This window comes from Pavona decussata, unplaced genomic scaffold, assembly GCF_977016875.1.
Source record: "Pavona decussata unplaced genomic scaffold, jaPavDecu1.1 SCAFFOLD_90, whole genome shotgun sequence".
Classification (NCBI taxonomy): domain Eukaryota; kingdom Metazoa; phylum Cnidaria; class Anthozoa; order Scleractinia; family Agariciidae; genus Pavona; species Pavona decussata.
Genome location: NW_028145507.1, coordinates 959,789 through 976,039, shown reverse-complemented (window position 1 = coordinate 976,039; position 16,251 = coordinate 959,789). Strand labels below are relative to the sequence as shown.

The 16,251-nt window shown below is 41.6% G+C and overlaps 1 protein-coding gene, 1 long non-coding RNA gene and 1 pseudogene across 6 annotated transcripts in view; 2 read left to right on the top strand and 1 right to left on the bottom strand.

Annotated features, from left to right (window-relative positions):
• The window catches only part of LOC146474350 (uncharacterized), a 46,829-nt gene extending 38,843 nt beyond the window's left edge, over window positions 1-7,986 (top strand). For all 4 annotated transcript variants that reach the window (XM_085117197.1, XM_085117195.1, XM_085117194.1 and 1 more), the window contains exons 13-21: window positions 482-977; window positions 1,792-1,837; window positions 2,270-2,364; window positions 2,790-2,917; window positions 3,498-3,766; window positions 3,961-4,027; window positions 4,581-5,061; window positions 5,935-6,556; window positions 7,210-7,986. In XM_085117197.1, coding sequence (XP_084973323.1) covers window positions 482-977; window positions 1,792-1,837; window positions 2,270-2,364; window positions 2,790-2,917; window positions 3,498-3,766; window positions 3,961-4,027; window positions 4,581-5,061; window positions 5,935-6,556; window positions 7,210-7,355 — 2,350 coding nt within the window. In that variant the 3' untranslated portion in view covers window positions 7,356-7,986. The remainder of the gene's footprint in view (window positions 1-481; window positions 978-1,791; window positions 1,838-2,269; window positions 2,365-2,789; window positions 2,918-3,497; window positions 3,767-3,960; window positions 4,028-4,580; window positions 5,062-5,934; window positions 6,557-7,209) is intronic.
• A 1,232-nt stretch (window positions 7,987-9,218) lies between these two features.
• LOC146474349 (uncharacterized) lies at window positions 9,219-11,208 on the top strand. Its single transcript, XR_014866184.1, has 2 exons — window positions 9,219-10,876; window positions 10,938-11,208. It is a non-coding gene; the product is annotated as an uncharacterized LOC146474349 (long non-coding RNA).
• Window positions 11,209-11,532: 324 nt separating this feature from the next.
• LOC146474348 (carboxypeptidase D-like) lies at window positions 11,533-16,202 on the bottom strand (annotated as a pseudogene). Its single transcript, XR_014866195.1, has 5 exons — window positions 15,411-16,202; window positions 14,762-15,013; window positions 13,584-13,889; window positions 12,945-13,066; window positions 11,533-12,439 (listed from the first exon to the last, which is right to left on the bottom strand). The product of XR_014866195.1 is annotated as a carboxypeptidase D-like (transcript).
• Window positions 16,203-16,251: the final 49 nt, after the last annotated feature.

Below are 16,251 nucleotides of genomic sequence, written 5' to 3'. Positions count from 1 at the left end.
TAGACCCGGAGATCTTACGCATCAGAGCCCTACATTCGTCGTATATTGCGGTGTATGTTTTCATCATATTGTAGGGAGGTCATGGATTCCGTTTCCCGTTTACTTTAGTTAATGACAAAATCGAACGAGAAATGTTGGAAATAATGAGGTTCTGTTTGGTATCACCGAGAAGCTTAGGAGAACTGAAATTAAAACTGTTCTTCACCATTGTACAGTATTTGATCCATATGTTTTTCTTTCTTGGAGGCTCGTCTTGCTGGCTTTTCCTCTCTGTTAGGTACATACAGTCAACTCCCTTTATTGCGGACACCTTCAGGACCGCGAGTTAGTGTCCATAATAGCGACAAACTTCTGTAATTTATTTTTTGCCGGGGATTTAGCTGCTTTTCGTATTATCGGGGTGTCCGCAAGGCGAGCGTTGACTGTAATTGTAAGTGGAGGCTCGATTTTGTTTCTATTTTAATGATTTTTTGCCTTTCAGATTTGTTCAAATTCTTGAGGATTACATTGACAAGGGCGGAAAATTCAGTAAAGACACATCCGAGATTGCAGTTCATACACAGCTAATCAACAAAGCCAATAGTAATGTTGACGTGTCTATTCAAACAACCCAAGACACAATCGCTATTAACGTGACCATGAATTCTACAAATGAAGAGAGTGAAGCAAGTATAACCGTACCCGGGTCAATTTTAAACGCCAACGACACAGAGAATACAACCTTGATTGTGGTTTACTATCGGACCAGCAAACTGTTTGCGCCTGAATACCGGCCAAAGGAAGTTTGTGAGGACAGTTTTACGACGGAAAAAGTGGCCAGAGTAGAAAGATCAGAAACTTCGAGTTACACCATGGAGAACTCTACAGGAAGTAAAGTCACTGAGAGTAGCCCTGTCCTTTCTGCCAGTTTGAGAAGAAAGCACGTGGCCAACTTGACCACGCCTGTTATTATTAAGTTCAAAATGCCTCACGAACAGGTACGTACCGCGCGGAAACTGATTGGAAGCAATTTTGTGAAGTTAAACTGACCTGAAACTGCACATTGATAGTAAACAGCGTTGAAATGAATTTTACCATGGAAGTTCATAGTTTGTTGAACTTGAAAAATAATTTATTGACCAAGTTAGGAGCTACCATGACTTCGAGCCAAATATTTTCCCTTTCGGCAAGACCTGACTAAGTATCGCGTATTGGTAATGCTCGACAGATTTCATTTGGATGGTGGCACTAAACGAATTTATCCACAGACTGAAACATTACAACAGCAATTGCACTACTTTGTTTCACTAAACTCGTGTTTTTTGTTACTAGTAGGAGTATGAAAGAGTAACTTGGTACCATCTTCGAGTTAAATGATTAGATTTGCATTTTGTGTTATCACGCTAGCCGACTTAAAACGTTTCGGCAGGGCGAAGATGTTACAGTGTGTAAGAGCGGTTTTTAATTGAGTGTTGTAAAACCAAAACCAAAGTAATTTCTCTAGCCATTCATAACAGACGTAAACAGCACAATCAGCCAATCAGAACTCGAAGCAAATATATGTAACCTGCGTCAAACGCGGGAAAAACGCGTGCGTCCAAGCACGATTGATTTTGGTTTGGATTTCCATTGGTTGAGAAAATGGCGCGAACTTTGCCAACCAATCACAGAGAGTCTAGTAAAGCAAAACCAAAGCAAACGCGAAATGACTTTTGACACTCACTTGAAAATCACTCTATCACCTTTTTTGTTTACTTATCGTCACTGACTTCCTTTTTTATTTATTAATTTTTTTTATTTTTTTCAAAATAGGTGGTAAAAAACAGCACCAGGTGTGTTTGGTGGGATTTCGAAAAACGTAAGTCACCTGTTAATGTAACAAAAGTTTGCTGTAAAAAATGTTTACCCAAAATTGTTTTCATGTAAACGGAAATGCAACTTTTTCTCAAAGTGGAAGTTAGTGGACGTTGTGTAGTCTGCTTCCCACATTAAGTTGTGGAATAAGTTCACGCAAGCACTGTACTGTTGAGGTCTTCTGCTTGTGCGTATTTCGCGCCGCCAGTGTTCAGGGAGTCGATAAGTTAGGGTTCAGATAAGATGAGTGAGTCACACCTTCAGACGTTTGCCCCCGAGCATTCTCCTTTAGTTGCTATGTTTGTGAATTTGTGTTTGTTTTTACATTGTTGCTTCAGAAGCCAGAACCGGGATAAAGGAGTGCTATTGTAAACGAACTCGAGCCTTAGGTTTTGATAACGTTGTACGAATGTTGTGTCAATGTTTTTGTCTATAGGTGGTTGGTCGACTGCTGGGTGTTCCCTCCGTGGCATTGTTAACGACACTATTATTTGCGAATGCAATCACATGACCAACTTTGCAGCCTTGGTGGTGAGTAATTTTACTGAGCGTCAATCCGGTGTTTTCGTTTTAGATACATCTTGCTATTCATAGTAACATTTGACGTCCTCAAACAAGTAACGTCGTGTACATGTAGTAATGTTCGTAATAGTACCACTACGCCATCCAAGTTCCACTGGCCTGCTCCTCACCATATAATCAGCAAAAAGCAGTAAATCCCGTTGTTCACATAAGTTTGAATCTCCCACCCCCCACCACCACCCCTCTCGCGGCTTAAACTTTCTGCACTCCGTAGGGGATGGGTTTAATCAGTTCTGTCGTACCAAGAATAGTTTGAAGTGTAAACCGAAAGAACCGCCATTCTGAGTGTCCGGTGCATTTGTTTGCTATTGATTCGGCACTAACGATGTACGGCTTATTTGAAGTTAACATGCTTGTGTTATTGTGAATCTCAGGATATTGATGGCCCGTCATCCAAGGCGTGCGGTAAACATTCCACTGTGCTGTCACTCATCAGCTATATTGGATGCGCATTGTCTATTCTGGGACTGTCGCTGACTATCTTCACTTTCGGCTTTTTCAAGTAAGCGTGTATTTTCATAGCTAAAGCAGTTTGGTGGCTACACAACAGAAGGTCTTAGCTACTGTTGGGAATGCTCACTTACTATATATTGATTCGAAGAGCAAATATTGACACGAAGAGCAAGCGATAATATTGTTTCGCAGCAGTTGCATGCTTTTTAATGTGAATGTTTTATTTCAAGATAATTTTGTGCGTCATCAACCATGATAAAAATCCAGTTATTGTTTTGCACCAACTTTTTTTTTGTTATTATTAAATCAAAGAAATTCGGTTGAAAGGTTTTTCAAGCTATTTACTCAGTTTCTTTAAGCCGATGGCATTAAATTTTAAGCGAGCTTTTTAATTTTCCTCCCTGAAAACACGGTCACACATGGAATCATGTAATTTGGTTAGAGCTTGAGTCAAATGTGACCACGGAAATGAAAACTGTTGAGCTTTATTACTACAGTGGCATATTTTCTTTCTTTCGATATTTCCTAATTGTGTTTTCGTTGTTGTTTTTAATTTCATGCATTTGTGCTTCATTCCTGAAACTTGTTAGAGGAATGAGAGGTAACTGTTGTCTGTTGTATTCTCACAGGAAGCTGCGAAAGGATCAGATCGCCGCCAAGATTCTCCTTCATCTGTGCGCCTCGCTTCTGTGTGTACTAATTGTGTTCGTGTCGGGGGTGGAGAGAGGCCGTGTATCTGAGGACGCGTGTCAGATTGTAGCAGCTCTCGTGCATTACTTCCTGTTGGTAGCATTTCTATGGATGCTGATTGAAGCGTACTTCATGTACCAGGCTTTTGTCAAAGTGTTTAGAGACTATGGAGATTACGTCATGTGGAAGTGTTCCGCACTGGGATGGGGTAAGTCACTATCTGTTGCTGTTGAGCTTCTTCTTACAATGAGATGAAGCCATGGACCAAAAGTCACGTGACATCATTACACCAAGTATTAGAAAGCTATTATTATTATTATTATTATTATTATTATTATTATTATTATTATTATTATTATTAATTGATTATGTAACTGATTATTTATTTATTTATTTTTGAAGGGGTACCATTTATTGTTGTAGTCGTCACAATTGCTGTGGATAAAACCAGCTATGGAGGAAAACACTAGTGAGTATGAAAACTTGTTCGACTAAACTGAAAGCAAACCAAGATTATTACTGAAAACAATAAAACCCTGTCACACGTCTGAAAGGGGCAGTACACTTAACAATGATAGTGGCTCAGATATCTTAACACTCGCTCAGACATCTTAATAGACAGCTCAATAGTGACCCACGCATCCCAGTAGGTGCACAAACATCCTCCAGTATGCACACCAATGCTTTTAAATAGACAGAACCTACTTACTTATGTAAGTACAAATTAAATTTCTGTTACTGAATTATGTATCTACATTTGTTTTGTAAAACTTGGGACTTAACAGCAAGGAAAAGCTGCTGTATTTAAAAGTAACGTTACGATAGTTAAATTTACGTTTTTAGAGACAAAAAAAATAATTTCCAGGCTGGGAAAGTAATTTTTTGCCAATCATCTGTGTTTCTTGCTTAGTTTCTATGGTCAAAAAGGCGAGAACTAACAGAAGTTATCTTGCTGCCGCGGCTGTCTACTTAGATATTGCATCAATATCAATTTACTCACTGATTGAACTTGTTTTTTTCAGCTGTCGCATTGGAAACATAGCATTTTTTGCTGCCTTTGTTGCTCCAGTGGTGTTTGTCATCCTTATCAACACGATTACATTTTCGTTAATCATGTACAAACTCGCCACCCGTCCGCCTAATGCCGCTGACCCAAACGGTGGTAACGAAGGGCTCCTAAAAATCAAGCGAGCCTTTGGAATCCTTATCTTGGTCGGCATCACGTGGATGTTCGGTTTCTTTGCAGTAGCGGATGCACGTCTCGTGTTTCATTACATGTTTGCTGTCTGCAACAGTCTTCAGGGATTTGCAATCTTCATTTTCTATTGCGTCATTCAAAAGAAGGTGCGGGAGTGTTGGTGGGCTCTTCTGACGTGTAATCTAAGTAGTCTCCAAAAGTCCAAGTCCCTGTATACGGACTCCTATGACCGCCGGCGACTGTCGTCCGCCAGCAGAGTACAGTTGGATGCCATGCGCGCGAGAAGTAACACAGGAATTTCCCAGGTCAGTGACAAATTCTGTTGTTGTCGTTACCCAACTTCTTTCAGACGAATTGCTCGTGATAAAAGACACCTAGGGCGCTTTCCATTCGACGAAATTTTCGAAAATTTCGGATGGGAATCGAATGGAACAGGATCTTTTCCCGAAAAGATTTTCGAAAATTTAGGACAACCTTTTCAGTGTTCCCGAAAAGTGGAAACCGACCGAGAATAAGCCCTTTCCATTCGAGACCGAAATTTCCGAAAATTCAAACCGAAAATTTTTGGTGAATGGAAAGCGTCGCTAGAATACCGAGTACGATGTGGCATGTTGCACAAAAACCTTACAAGCGCCCCCCCCCCCCCCCCCTTTCACTCTGTTCGTCTGTCCCTTCGGTTGTAAATACTGTATCGTACCGTACCGTTATATTATCAATACCTGCAGATTACCGTGTCCTGTTGTGGATAGCCTGTGCTTTGCGTTTAGATAGTGGGAGCCGCGCAAAGAAAATGTGATGCGGGTGAATAATAATGTGAGGAGACTGGAGAGAGAAGGCGAGAGAACGCACCCCATCTGCCCAGTCCCTTCTCGTTTTTATCGCTCCTCGTCTTTATTATTCGCATACATAGCAATTCACTTCGCGCCACTCCCCATTGTTTGAACGCCTGGAATAGACTATGTTGTGGAACTCCTGTGTAGTAGAGTTACAGCCTCTTTTTTTAGTGCAATCACTGGCCAATGTGCGGCAGTACATTCTCTAAGTGCCGTGTCGCCGAACCTTCTAACGCCATCTCTCATTACGATATTTCAAAACGGTATAACTATGACGTTCTGTTAACATAGTTTCTGTGAACCTTGTGTTCGTAATTCCATGTTGTCTCTCTGTGTGTTATACAGGTGTTTCAAATGCCGTTACGAGATGTGCAGAAAGCTCCTGATGTGGTTCTGGATTGTACTCACCATAGCAACCTACTTTACGATGATGAAAGAGCTTATCCAAGAGTAACAGTTGAGCCAAGTGATTATCAGCTTAATGATTTGAGTGGAAGCCAGACAATAGAAATGCGTGAATCTATGGACGAACTCTCCACCGGCATGTCTTATAGGTCAGGCTCCAGATCTCCGAGTTTGAGGTCATACGGAATAGCTATCACCCAATCCCAGAATCCCAGTGTGCGTGGCTCACAAGGAACGGTGAATTCTGCGCAGTCGACGCCTAAAATGTTACGGTTACCGCGCATCCTGCCTGTTGGAGGACCACGTGACAGTAGGCCGTGTCATAGTATTCCTATGAAAGAGACTCTCAAAAGGACGGCTTCACATACACCTGAGGTGACAAGACCAACAAAGTGCTCATCACTTAGGAGAACTAAATCAGCCAGCCATTCCATGGGAGATGATACACGATTCAGCGCCGATTTAAGCATAAGCAGTGACCAGACTTCATGTGAGTCACTAAGTTCAGAGGCTGCAAGTCCAACAAGGAAACAATATTTGGGTGTCCCAATGGATAATCTCGGTAAGTGTGAACATGTTATAGACAACAATGTCTTAATGTCCCAATAGCTAACCTCAGTGAGTGTAATCACACTAATGTAGTATGGTGTCTTGGTTATCAGGTTATTGTCCCATTTGAGTACCAAGGTAAAATCTGACAGGGTTCCTTTACGATTCCACCAAGTTTAATCTTTACTTGCCTCGATTTAGGAGTGTAAAGAGTGCCTTGACACATTTATTTAGTCGATGCAGGGAGGCTAGGCGTTCGCTGAAAAAAACAGGTTACACTCAATAAGTGCTAAGTACTTAGGGTGCGTTCTTTTTGGGACTACTCAGGAATAGGAATACACGGAATAGAGGGTATTCATGTTCTTTGGGGCCTATTCTGAGTGATTCGCAATAAACAGAATAGTAAACGGAGGCAGAATGAATGGAATACAGTTTTCTAAGAATAGATGGGGGGGGGGAAGGGGGGAACTGGTATTCCGGAATAAGAATAGCCAGAATTGTACCAAAAGAATGCGCCCTTTTAAATTCAATATGGCAGCTAAAGCTGAATCTCGAGGATGGAAACACGCGTATTCTCGCTCGTTTGCTTGTGTATCGAAGGGCTGCCTATGGTATAAAAGCATGAGGTATTACAGCAATATAACGAATTTCCTGTTTCTCTCCTAGGTACGCAAATCGTCGGTCCACTGAGAGGTTCAGTCAGAGGATTTGTTGGATATGTGGAGACGACTGTTGAAAACTTTGACTTGCTCATTGACTTGGAGAGAGTGAGGTCAATGTCCTCACCCACTGCTTCATTCCACAAGGTTTAAAGATGACATTGGGTCAGATAATGTGTGCAATTAATGTACCAAGGGCGCAGCCTGGTAGCAGCAGTCGCCACTCTCAATCACTCTCTTTACAATCCCAGACACACGCAAGCAATTTTGTACTCCTCGCAGTTTTCGCTGTGCACGGAATTCGGAAGTGAAGAGGGTGGCCTTACTCATGAAATTTGAGGATGGAATAAATGCATTCCGTTGACAATCGTCCAGTGACACGAAACCAGTTCAGCGTTGGGTTGTACAAATCGAAAATCAAGTACTTTCCGTTGGAAACTACTTATAAACTCTGGCTAGTTGCGTTCAGATTCTTTTAAGAGGATGTTTGGAACATCTCAGAGGTCCCTGCAGAAGGTAGATTATAAAAAATCATCATATTGATGTCAAGTAGTCTGGGACCGCTTCACAGATGCAGCATTTCATACCTTTTTACTGTTAGATTTGCTGTACAAAGAAAGAAGTAAAATGTCTTGAATTTTAGGCGTTTATGCCTCTGTGCTTGTAAATACCGAAAATAATGTAAGCTACACTCGACTCTCCGGCTATAAATAGATTGTCTGAGCTGGACAGAATGTTGTTGTGTTCGTTGAAATGAATAAGAAGGAATAAAATGTAATGTAAAGACATGAAAGCCTCACCTATTGTTTCGTTGCCAAAGCGTCTTGTTGAAATTTTCATAATGCGACACATCAAACCCAGTTGGCCGTACCAATATTGTCTGAAACGTTTGGAAAGTCGCCAATGGTTTTGATTTTCTTTGTTGTTTTTGTTTTAATTTACTTTTTTTTTATTATTATTGTTATTTAATTTAATTTTTTTTACTTGTTTTGTTTTGTGAAGTTAAGATGTTTTTCTCGAGCTTAATATTGTTGGTATTGGAATCTTTGAAAATGAAAATGCCACAGATTTTTAGAATCAGACAGATTTTCAACCCGCGCTACACAATGCGATTAAAGGCCCGTTCAAACGGTTTAAAACTTTTCTTCGCATCGATTCAACATTTCCTTTGTTCTTGAAAACGTTGAATGGCGTTGAAAACGTTTGAAAACTCCGTTCATCCAACACTGATTTACCCAGCATCCGTTCAACTTTTGTAGAAAGAATGTAGGGCAAATGTTGCAACCGTTTATAATTAAACGGGCCTTGGGCCATCCCAACAAAATATTTCGTTTCTACGATGGCCCCGTCTCGTGATGGTGGGTCGGTCGGGCGAAAAAAAGGGAATGAACACTTGTAGGGGTCTGGGTTCCAGAGAAGGCTGGGCTGATAAGTAAGAGAGCCTGGTTACAAAGTCAACTCGAGAACGTGGTCTTTTCGTAAATCGATGTTAATTACATGTAAAGACAAGGGCATTTATTACATCATACCAACTGTTGTTAATAGAACAAGATCGTGTGCTTGTAAACTGTAACGTATTTGCTTCTTTGACTAGTGAATCTGGAATCCAAACTGTATTTTCATCTTTATTATCGCCATGCTTTGAAGACCTGTTCAGCCCCCGAAATGATCGCGACCCCGAAATGATCCCCAACCCTGAAATGATCCCGAAATGATCCCGAAATGATCCCGACCCCAAAATGATCCACACTTTTCTTCTTGTCGACCCCGAAATGATCCCCAAGGAATTATGGAATGGTGATTAAACATAGGACTGTGGATTGCTCAATAACAAGAAGCTGTTTTCAGCTTATACTCGAGCCATATTTGACTGCGTGGTGCGTAAGCCAACGATCTTTCACCTTCACTTTAGCAGTGATAACTTTCAGCATCGCTGACTCCCCAAAATCGATAGAAATAGACGGAGATGTACACCCAGGAAAAAAATAGTTCAGGCCCCAGAAGTGATTCATCGTTTTATTGCTACAGTTCTGTTTCGTATATGGTCAGGAGCTGACCACACTCATCACGCAACTTCAACGAATGACCGTAAAGTATATAAAGTAATCAAAAACTGGTGATTTAAAGCAAGCAGCTGCTAGGCGATAAGATACAATTCCACGTGCCGTGAGAGAGTTCACGTGCCATGATACAAACGGTTACGTTACGTTATACAAGAGGTTTTTGGTACGTATCTATTTATATGAGGGTATGGATTTATGAAATCATTCGAACTGGTGATTTAAAACAAGCGTGATACAATTCACGTGCCATGATACAAACGGTTACTTTACGTTTTTCGAGAGGTTTTGAGTACATATCTATTTCCGTAGGGGTTTGGACGAAGTAATTCATTGCGTTTGTTCAGGCTACTAAGATCTTTTCTACGGAAATAAACTTTTCGTGAAGACATAGGTTACATTTCTTGTTAATGTTATTATCGGGTTTGAACTTTTTGAGTACTTTCCATTTAATTAGAAATGTTTTGTTTGCGTCCGTCAGGGTCCATATATTGTTCAGATAGTTCTGTTGCATTGCGTCTGTTGGCGTTTCGGAAGAATGTGTTGTGCCAATCCCACGTACGATTCAGTTGTTGTTACCGTCGTTCGCTTGGAGGCATTTACCATTAAGAGGGCATTCTGCTTACTTCCTGCAGTTGCAGCTCGGGTCATGATTTTGGTTTGGGGTTGTTGCTACATTTGAGAGTATCTGGTTTTTTATGTGATAAGATGATGGTTTTCATGTTTAGCATGCATGAGTAGCTGAGTTTTAGTGTCTGTCTGTTGAAGATCTTGTTTATTGGGTGGTTCTTGGGGAAGCATTTGTCGAACGACGGATAGAAATTTCTGTACAATTGACAATTTCTTATTCTCCTATTTAGTATACACCGACATAAACACTCTAATATCAACTTATCCATGTAAGCTCAAATTCTTTTACTCGCATGTGTTAACGATATGAAACATGATTTAGTCAAACAAAGCTCTGTGAGCAGGCTAGGGCACAAATTAAAGAAGTTTGTTGACAAAACGGTTTCCTTCTTGAACAAATTCAAAAACTGATGACAAAATTGCAAGTACGTTCGCATGATTTTGTCGTGCGTGATGTATTCCTTGGTCCACCAATTTTTCTGCACGTGCCTTGTTTCGCGTTTTGTAATAAAAATACTCCGCGCGATAACCCATGAAGGGTCAGGATTTTTCCGGCACACGAGAATGGTCATCGCAGGACTGAGTGTGACATGATAGCGATCGCGCCACCGATTACATTTCTATAACGTCAAATTGGAAAATTAAGTCTTATTGTGGTCACCCAAATCAAAGCTAGTCAAAAACTGTTTCTCTTTTCCCGTCTTCCTCGCGTGCACTTGCGATCGATCGCTCGATTCGACATGACCATTCTTCTTCTGTAAAACATTCGCGTTGCTTGCGGTGAGGTCTGCATTCGAATCTTTGGAATTCTTTGAACATGTTCAAGCTACCTCCTCTTCTCTTATCCTATATCCACGGGCTACGTTTTAGCTTTCTTCGCCACTCGACATGCTATCATTGCCTTCACCTTTTTGTTCTAACGACTCCAGAACCCTCTCTGCGCTAAGGGAAACGTTCACGAACGCTTCACAACCGACGCCAAATGTTTTGATTCGAAAGAATAGTGACTCGCAGAATACATCGGGGAAAGGGAGGGGGAGCTTAGGAAGCGAAAAAAATGAGGGAGTTCGGGACCCTCCCCTCCCCTTCCCCGATTACTTAACTCGGCGCCTCACGGCCCGAGTACAAAGAACGCGAAGAATTTGATAACGCCACCGAAAACTTTACTCGTTCCACTCGAGTACAAAAAACGAGACCGAGAACAATAACTCGTGGCCCGAAGTCTTATCTCTCCGTCCATCGCGACCCCAAAGAGAAAAAAGAATTTGATAATGCTACCGAAACCTTAACTCGGTCCGCCTTACGGCCCGAGTAATTAGGGAAAGTAAAGATATTTTGGCGTTTGTAGTAAATAGATTTACTTTCAAACGACGTCAGTAATGTCTTTCTAACAGGCTTTTTAATAATGCACCTTACAATGGTACATTTGGTATAAATAATATTTTTCACCGCTTGTTCGGCAAAATGCGGTTAAAATAAAATAATGTTCATGGTCTTCTCGTGGTTCCACCTTGCCAAGACACAACTCGAAGAATGGATTGAACGGCAGTGAGTTTTTTGAGGGAAAAACTTGATGTTCAAAAGAAAAGCAAGACTTGATACAACACTGAACACTTTAAATCTTCTAAGGGGTCTTTGTGGGGGACTAAGTCGAAGGGAATAAATTTCATTCTCCCCTGTTACAATCAAAGCCGCCACCAGTTTCGAAAAGAAGAGAGAAAACCGAGTTAACTGAAAAATAAGAAACCTGACAAACGTCTTTGTTATACATTTGTTTGTTAGCATTTTTGGCCTTGATATTAGAAACGTTCTTCTAGTGTGAACGTTAACACAAAGGATTGTGCATGGTCGCGGCCCTTCCAGCAAAAATTGCAGCTCCATTGTGGGAAGGTGGGAACTTTTCATAACCGGTCCCTCAATTAACTATGATGTGGTTGAACAAATATATTGTGGCGCGGTCATTTCTAAATTAATTAATGCTTGACAGCTTTGCAGTCCTTTAGTCTGAAGAAGTAGCCACGCTTCGGAGCGCTGTTGAAATAGCGCACTCCTCGGTATGTACCATCAGTTCCCAGTTTATTATCAGCTAACAGCTCGACTCCTGCTATGAGATGAGCATCATCTACTGGCAGTTGCGGCAAGTGCCCCACCCATCTCAGGTTTCCAGTTACCAATATCTTTTTGCCGGCCATACGGCAAGCTACGGTCGAACCAATCAGCTTTGAGAATCGTTTGTCAGTCGCACCTTGTTTAGCCAGAACCACCTTCTTGGCAACTTGAGGTGGCTTCTTTTCGACAGCATTGCGTGGTTTGGATTTCAAAGAAGGAGAATCTTTAGTGTTGTTACTCCTCTCCTTTGCTTTTGGTTTTATCGGTGTTTTGGCAGGGGAAGCCTTGGGCATCACTTCCCGCTTGTCATGCGAAGAGTTCTCTGCGCCACTTCCCTCTCCTTCACCAGACATTTCACCAGTTTTGATTCCCGCAGTTGATCCACCATCCCGTGAAGTTTCGCCCTCAAGCAACTGGTCTTCAAGAAACAGCCTGGTCCTTAATAGAAAGAGGTAAATATTAAAGAAATGATTTGATGGAACCTCCGTCCAAAGCCAAACCCGTATCTACATTGGTAATCCATCATTAAAATAACTAAATTAAATAATATGGAAGAGCACGGGCCTTTTTTGTGACCAAAAGTTCGGACAAGGGTCTTTCCACTGTGGAGGACTGAATAACAACTGCCCAGGGAACAATAGTGCTTACTTGTAATACCTTCACTCCCCCCCCCCCCCCCCCATCGCTTATCAAAAGTAGACTATTTGCTAGCCACGCCATTAAGCAACGTTTTCAACCAGACAAATCTTATTCACTCTTCCCACTTATATCTCACTTCCTATTATAACATATATTACACTATCCTTTCTCAAAATTGCTACGTTCTTCATATTTCTGGTCCCTTGGGAAGTAACCGACGCAACGGCGAATCTTGACAGTCAAACGTGTTGCACGAAGGATGGCGGTTACGAGCTTACTGCATCGGTGCCGACTACTCACTTACCTGTCAGTCATCCCCGGATGTAGCACGTGTCTGTCTTCTGGTTGCTCTTCTCTGTCGCCATGATTTGGCTATGGAATGCGTTCTCTTGGATCAGCAGTCTCTTCTGTCACGTAGCCACCAGCCTATCACAAAACACGTACTTTTCTAAGTACTTTTCATTGGGGGGAGGGGGGGGGGGAAGGGAGGGGTACTCTTTCACCACATGAAATAAAAATTTTCTCCTTTTTTAAACTGTACTTTAAGGAAAAGCCAAAGCCCCATATTATTATTATCATTATTATTATTTTTTTTTTTTTTTTTATGGTTGCAAGCGTAATCTAATTTGTCTGGAATTTTGCTTAGGTTTTGCTACCCTTTCTCCAGTACGTGTAGCGTTAGCTAATTTTTCTTTTGTTCTGAAGTCCCGCTTTCCAAAAGGGAGGAGTGGCAGGTGAAGATAAAGCATTCAAATTAGACGGGTGATATTCAAACAATGGAATTTTTGGCAAATGTTAACGGATCGTTAGCAGAACTTTTCAATTAAACAGAAGTCAGTTCTCCCCCGCAGTGGGATAGATTAGAGCTACTTTATCAGTTCCCGTCTGTTGTAGTTTTCTTGCTTTTGAGAGCTCGCTTTCTTTACAAAACGGGAATACTCACCATAACCCTGTCCAACAAGTCATCTTCATTTGTCTCAAATGATAGTTTTTTTTGATCCTCCTGGTTTCGCTTTAACGTAAAGTTAACCACCTTTCCTTCTGACGCGTGTAACTCTACCAGATGCGTTTGGGGCTGGTAACCGTTTACTCTGGCCGTGATTTCATAGGAGCCTGGCACTAGTAGGCGCCAGTAATCTCCGTCCTTAGCGGAAGTGACGTCATGACGACGATCAGCGACGCTAATGGTTGCATCAGAGAGAGGCTCACCATTGGTGTTTTTGACGAATCCACGGACGCCATAATGCACCTTGGATTCGACACAGGTAACATTAGATTGACTTATGTTCATACAGGACGCAAAAAGCTCATACATACTGTGCGGTTCATGGAATTGAGATTCTCAAAATCCCCAACACCCTCCTTTTTTAAGGTTTAACTCCTTTGAAGGTTCTAAGTCAAACCTTTTGAAAATATTTGTCCTCAAGAGGAAAGTTGTACCTTAGTTTCTTAAATGGAAGGATTGAGCAGACAACACCTTTACTAACTAACTAACTTAACCCATCGATGATATCTTTGTAGTTTCAGCTTCTAGTTTGAATTGCTGTTTTTATCATTTTGTAATTTTGTCTTATATATTGTATTTTTTTAGCCTTTTGTATATTTAATCTTTATAGGACCTTTCTGAAAACCACGTTTAGTGAACGGAAGCTTCCTAACAAAAGATTATTATTATCTGTTTTCGTTCTTTCGAGAAAAATCGCTGAGGTGAGGGGGAGGCTTGCCGTTTAATACAGGTTCGACTGTAATTAACTGAGCTACGGTCAGAATCACTAAACGAATTAGTCAACAATATGAAGATGTATAAACAGAAAGTTGCAAGAGCATCGTTTGAAGTCATATCGAAAATATTTTTGGCAAAGGCGCAACTCGTGCAACTCAGCCTGAGAAGGAGAACGCGTAGCCATTCATTCATTGCTTCTAAGGAGTGGCGCGAAGTAAAGCGAGTGACGTGTCAGCAGCTGATTGAATATCTCAAACGCATGTAAAATTATCATAAGTTTTCACGTGATAAACCTCAGAGATATAATAAATATCTTACTAACCCCGTTTTTCCGGTCCGTACTGTAAGTTACGGATCTTCGTTTTTCCCGTTGATTTATGGACCGCGCGCGAACTCACCTGTTGCATCAGTTCGATCAAAGGCTTTTTGTTATCAACCCAATACTTCTTTAAGTCGCTATCTTTAGGAAACCGATCACAGCCGAGTTCCAAGGTTACTTCAAAGCAGTTTGAGTGAACATAGTTGTAGTCCTGCATGCCTCCTGACAGGCTCGACCAACTGGCACCATTGGTGATGCCGTCTATGAAGTGCTCTTCTTTTTGACCGGTGCAGTTCCACTTAGGGTTGGCCAAGTGCATTACAGGGTGTGCCTGTAGAACAAAGACAGCCCTGCTAAGAGTTGATAAGCTCGAGTTTTAAACAAGTCAATAAAATCTCGGATCTTATAAACCAGAAAATATAGTACAGAGAATACACAAAGAGAAGTTTGCCAAAAACTACTCTGGGACAGTTGATTTTACCAATACTGACGGAACAAGCCACCGGAACATGTGTCATAAGCTTTCCTGACTAAGGGCAGTATGACATCCATCCAGATTGAACCGCAGGGGACTTGACTGGCCGGGTCCTCTCCATAGCAGGCCAGTCACGCGCGACGTGAATTTAACGCCCACGTCCCACGTGTTCCTTAGGCGCTATAGGGTACCCTTCGCCTTGCCTGTCTTACGCGTTACATGGAGACTAGCTTCTTTGCTAACTACAGGGTACCTGTGAATATGTCTTTGCCAGTCGCCTGAACACATCATCATCAGGCGTAGCACTGTATAAGCTCTGTCCTGAGGGTGAATCATCGTAAGGATACAGAGCCACTAACGCACCACTGTGTAGACTAGCGGATAATACAAATGGATATTCCTTGATCCATTCCATCACTGCTTTAACCTCCAACTGTGGTGGACCAGTGGTACTGGGAAAGAATTGATCCGGAAAATTCCTGTTCAAGTCGACTCGGCGAGCGTTTCTCTTCCCAATCAGTTTATTTTCTTTGCCTCGAACAGCTGCCATCTCATAGCCATCTGGATTCATGCTTGGTAGAATATGAATTCCCGTTGTATCCACGAGTGTCTTAACTTCAGCATCGCTAGCATAGTTATCGCATAGGTACTTGATCACTTGCAATAACAATTCTCGACCCAGGGCCTCATTGCCATGAATGTTACCAATGTATTTCACTTCAGGTTCACCTGGTTCGTGTTTCCCTGGATTGTCTGAAATCTCCATCACCCATAGCTTTCGGTTCTGAACGCTATACCCGATGGAGTACAGCCTGGTAATGTCCGGATACTTCTTTGCAAAGTATTTCAAAAACCAAGTCATCTCTTCGTAGTCGTGGTGTTTAAACTCGTCCACATTTAAGATGTCGACACTTTGTTGGTGTGATTCTTTCTGTTCGACGCCTCCATGAAACATGTCTAGCATTCTTCTCAATAAGGGAGTACTGTTTACAAAATTGGCAATTAGAATAACAGCGAATACTACAACCACTGAGGTATAATACATGCTGGTTAACTTCTTGTTGACTGACAAACAGGGAAAATAAAAAACCTTG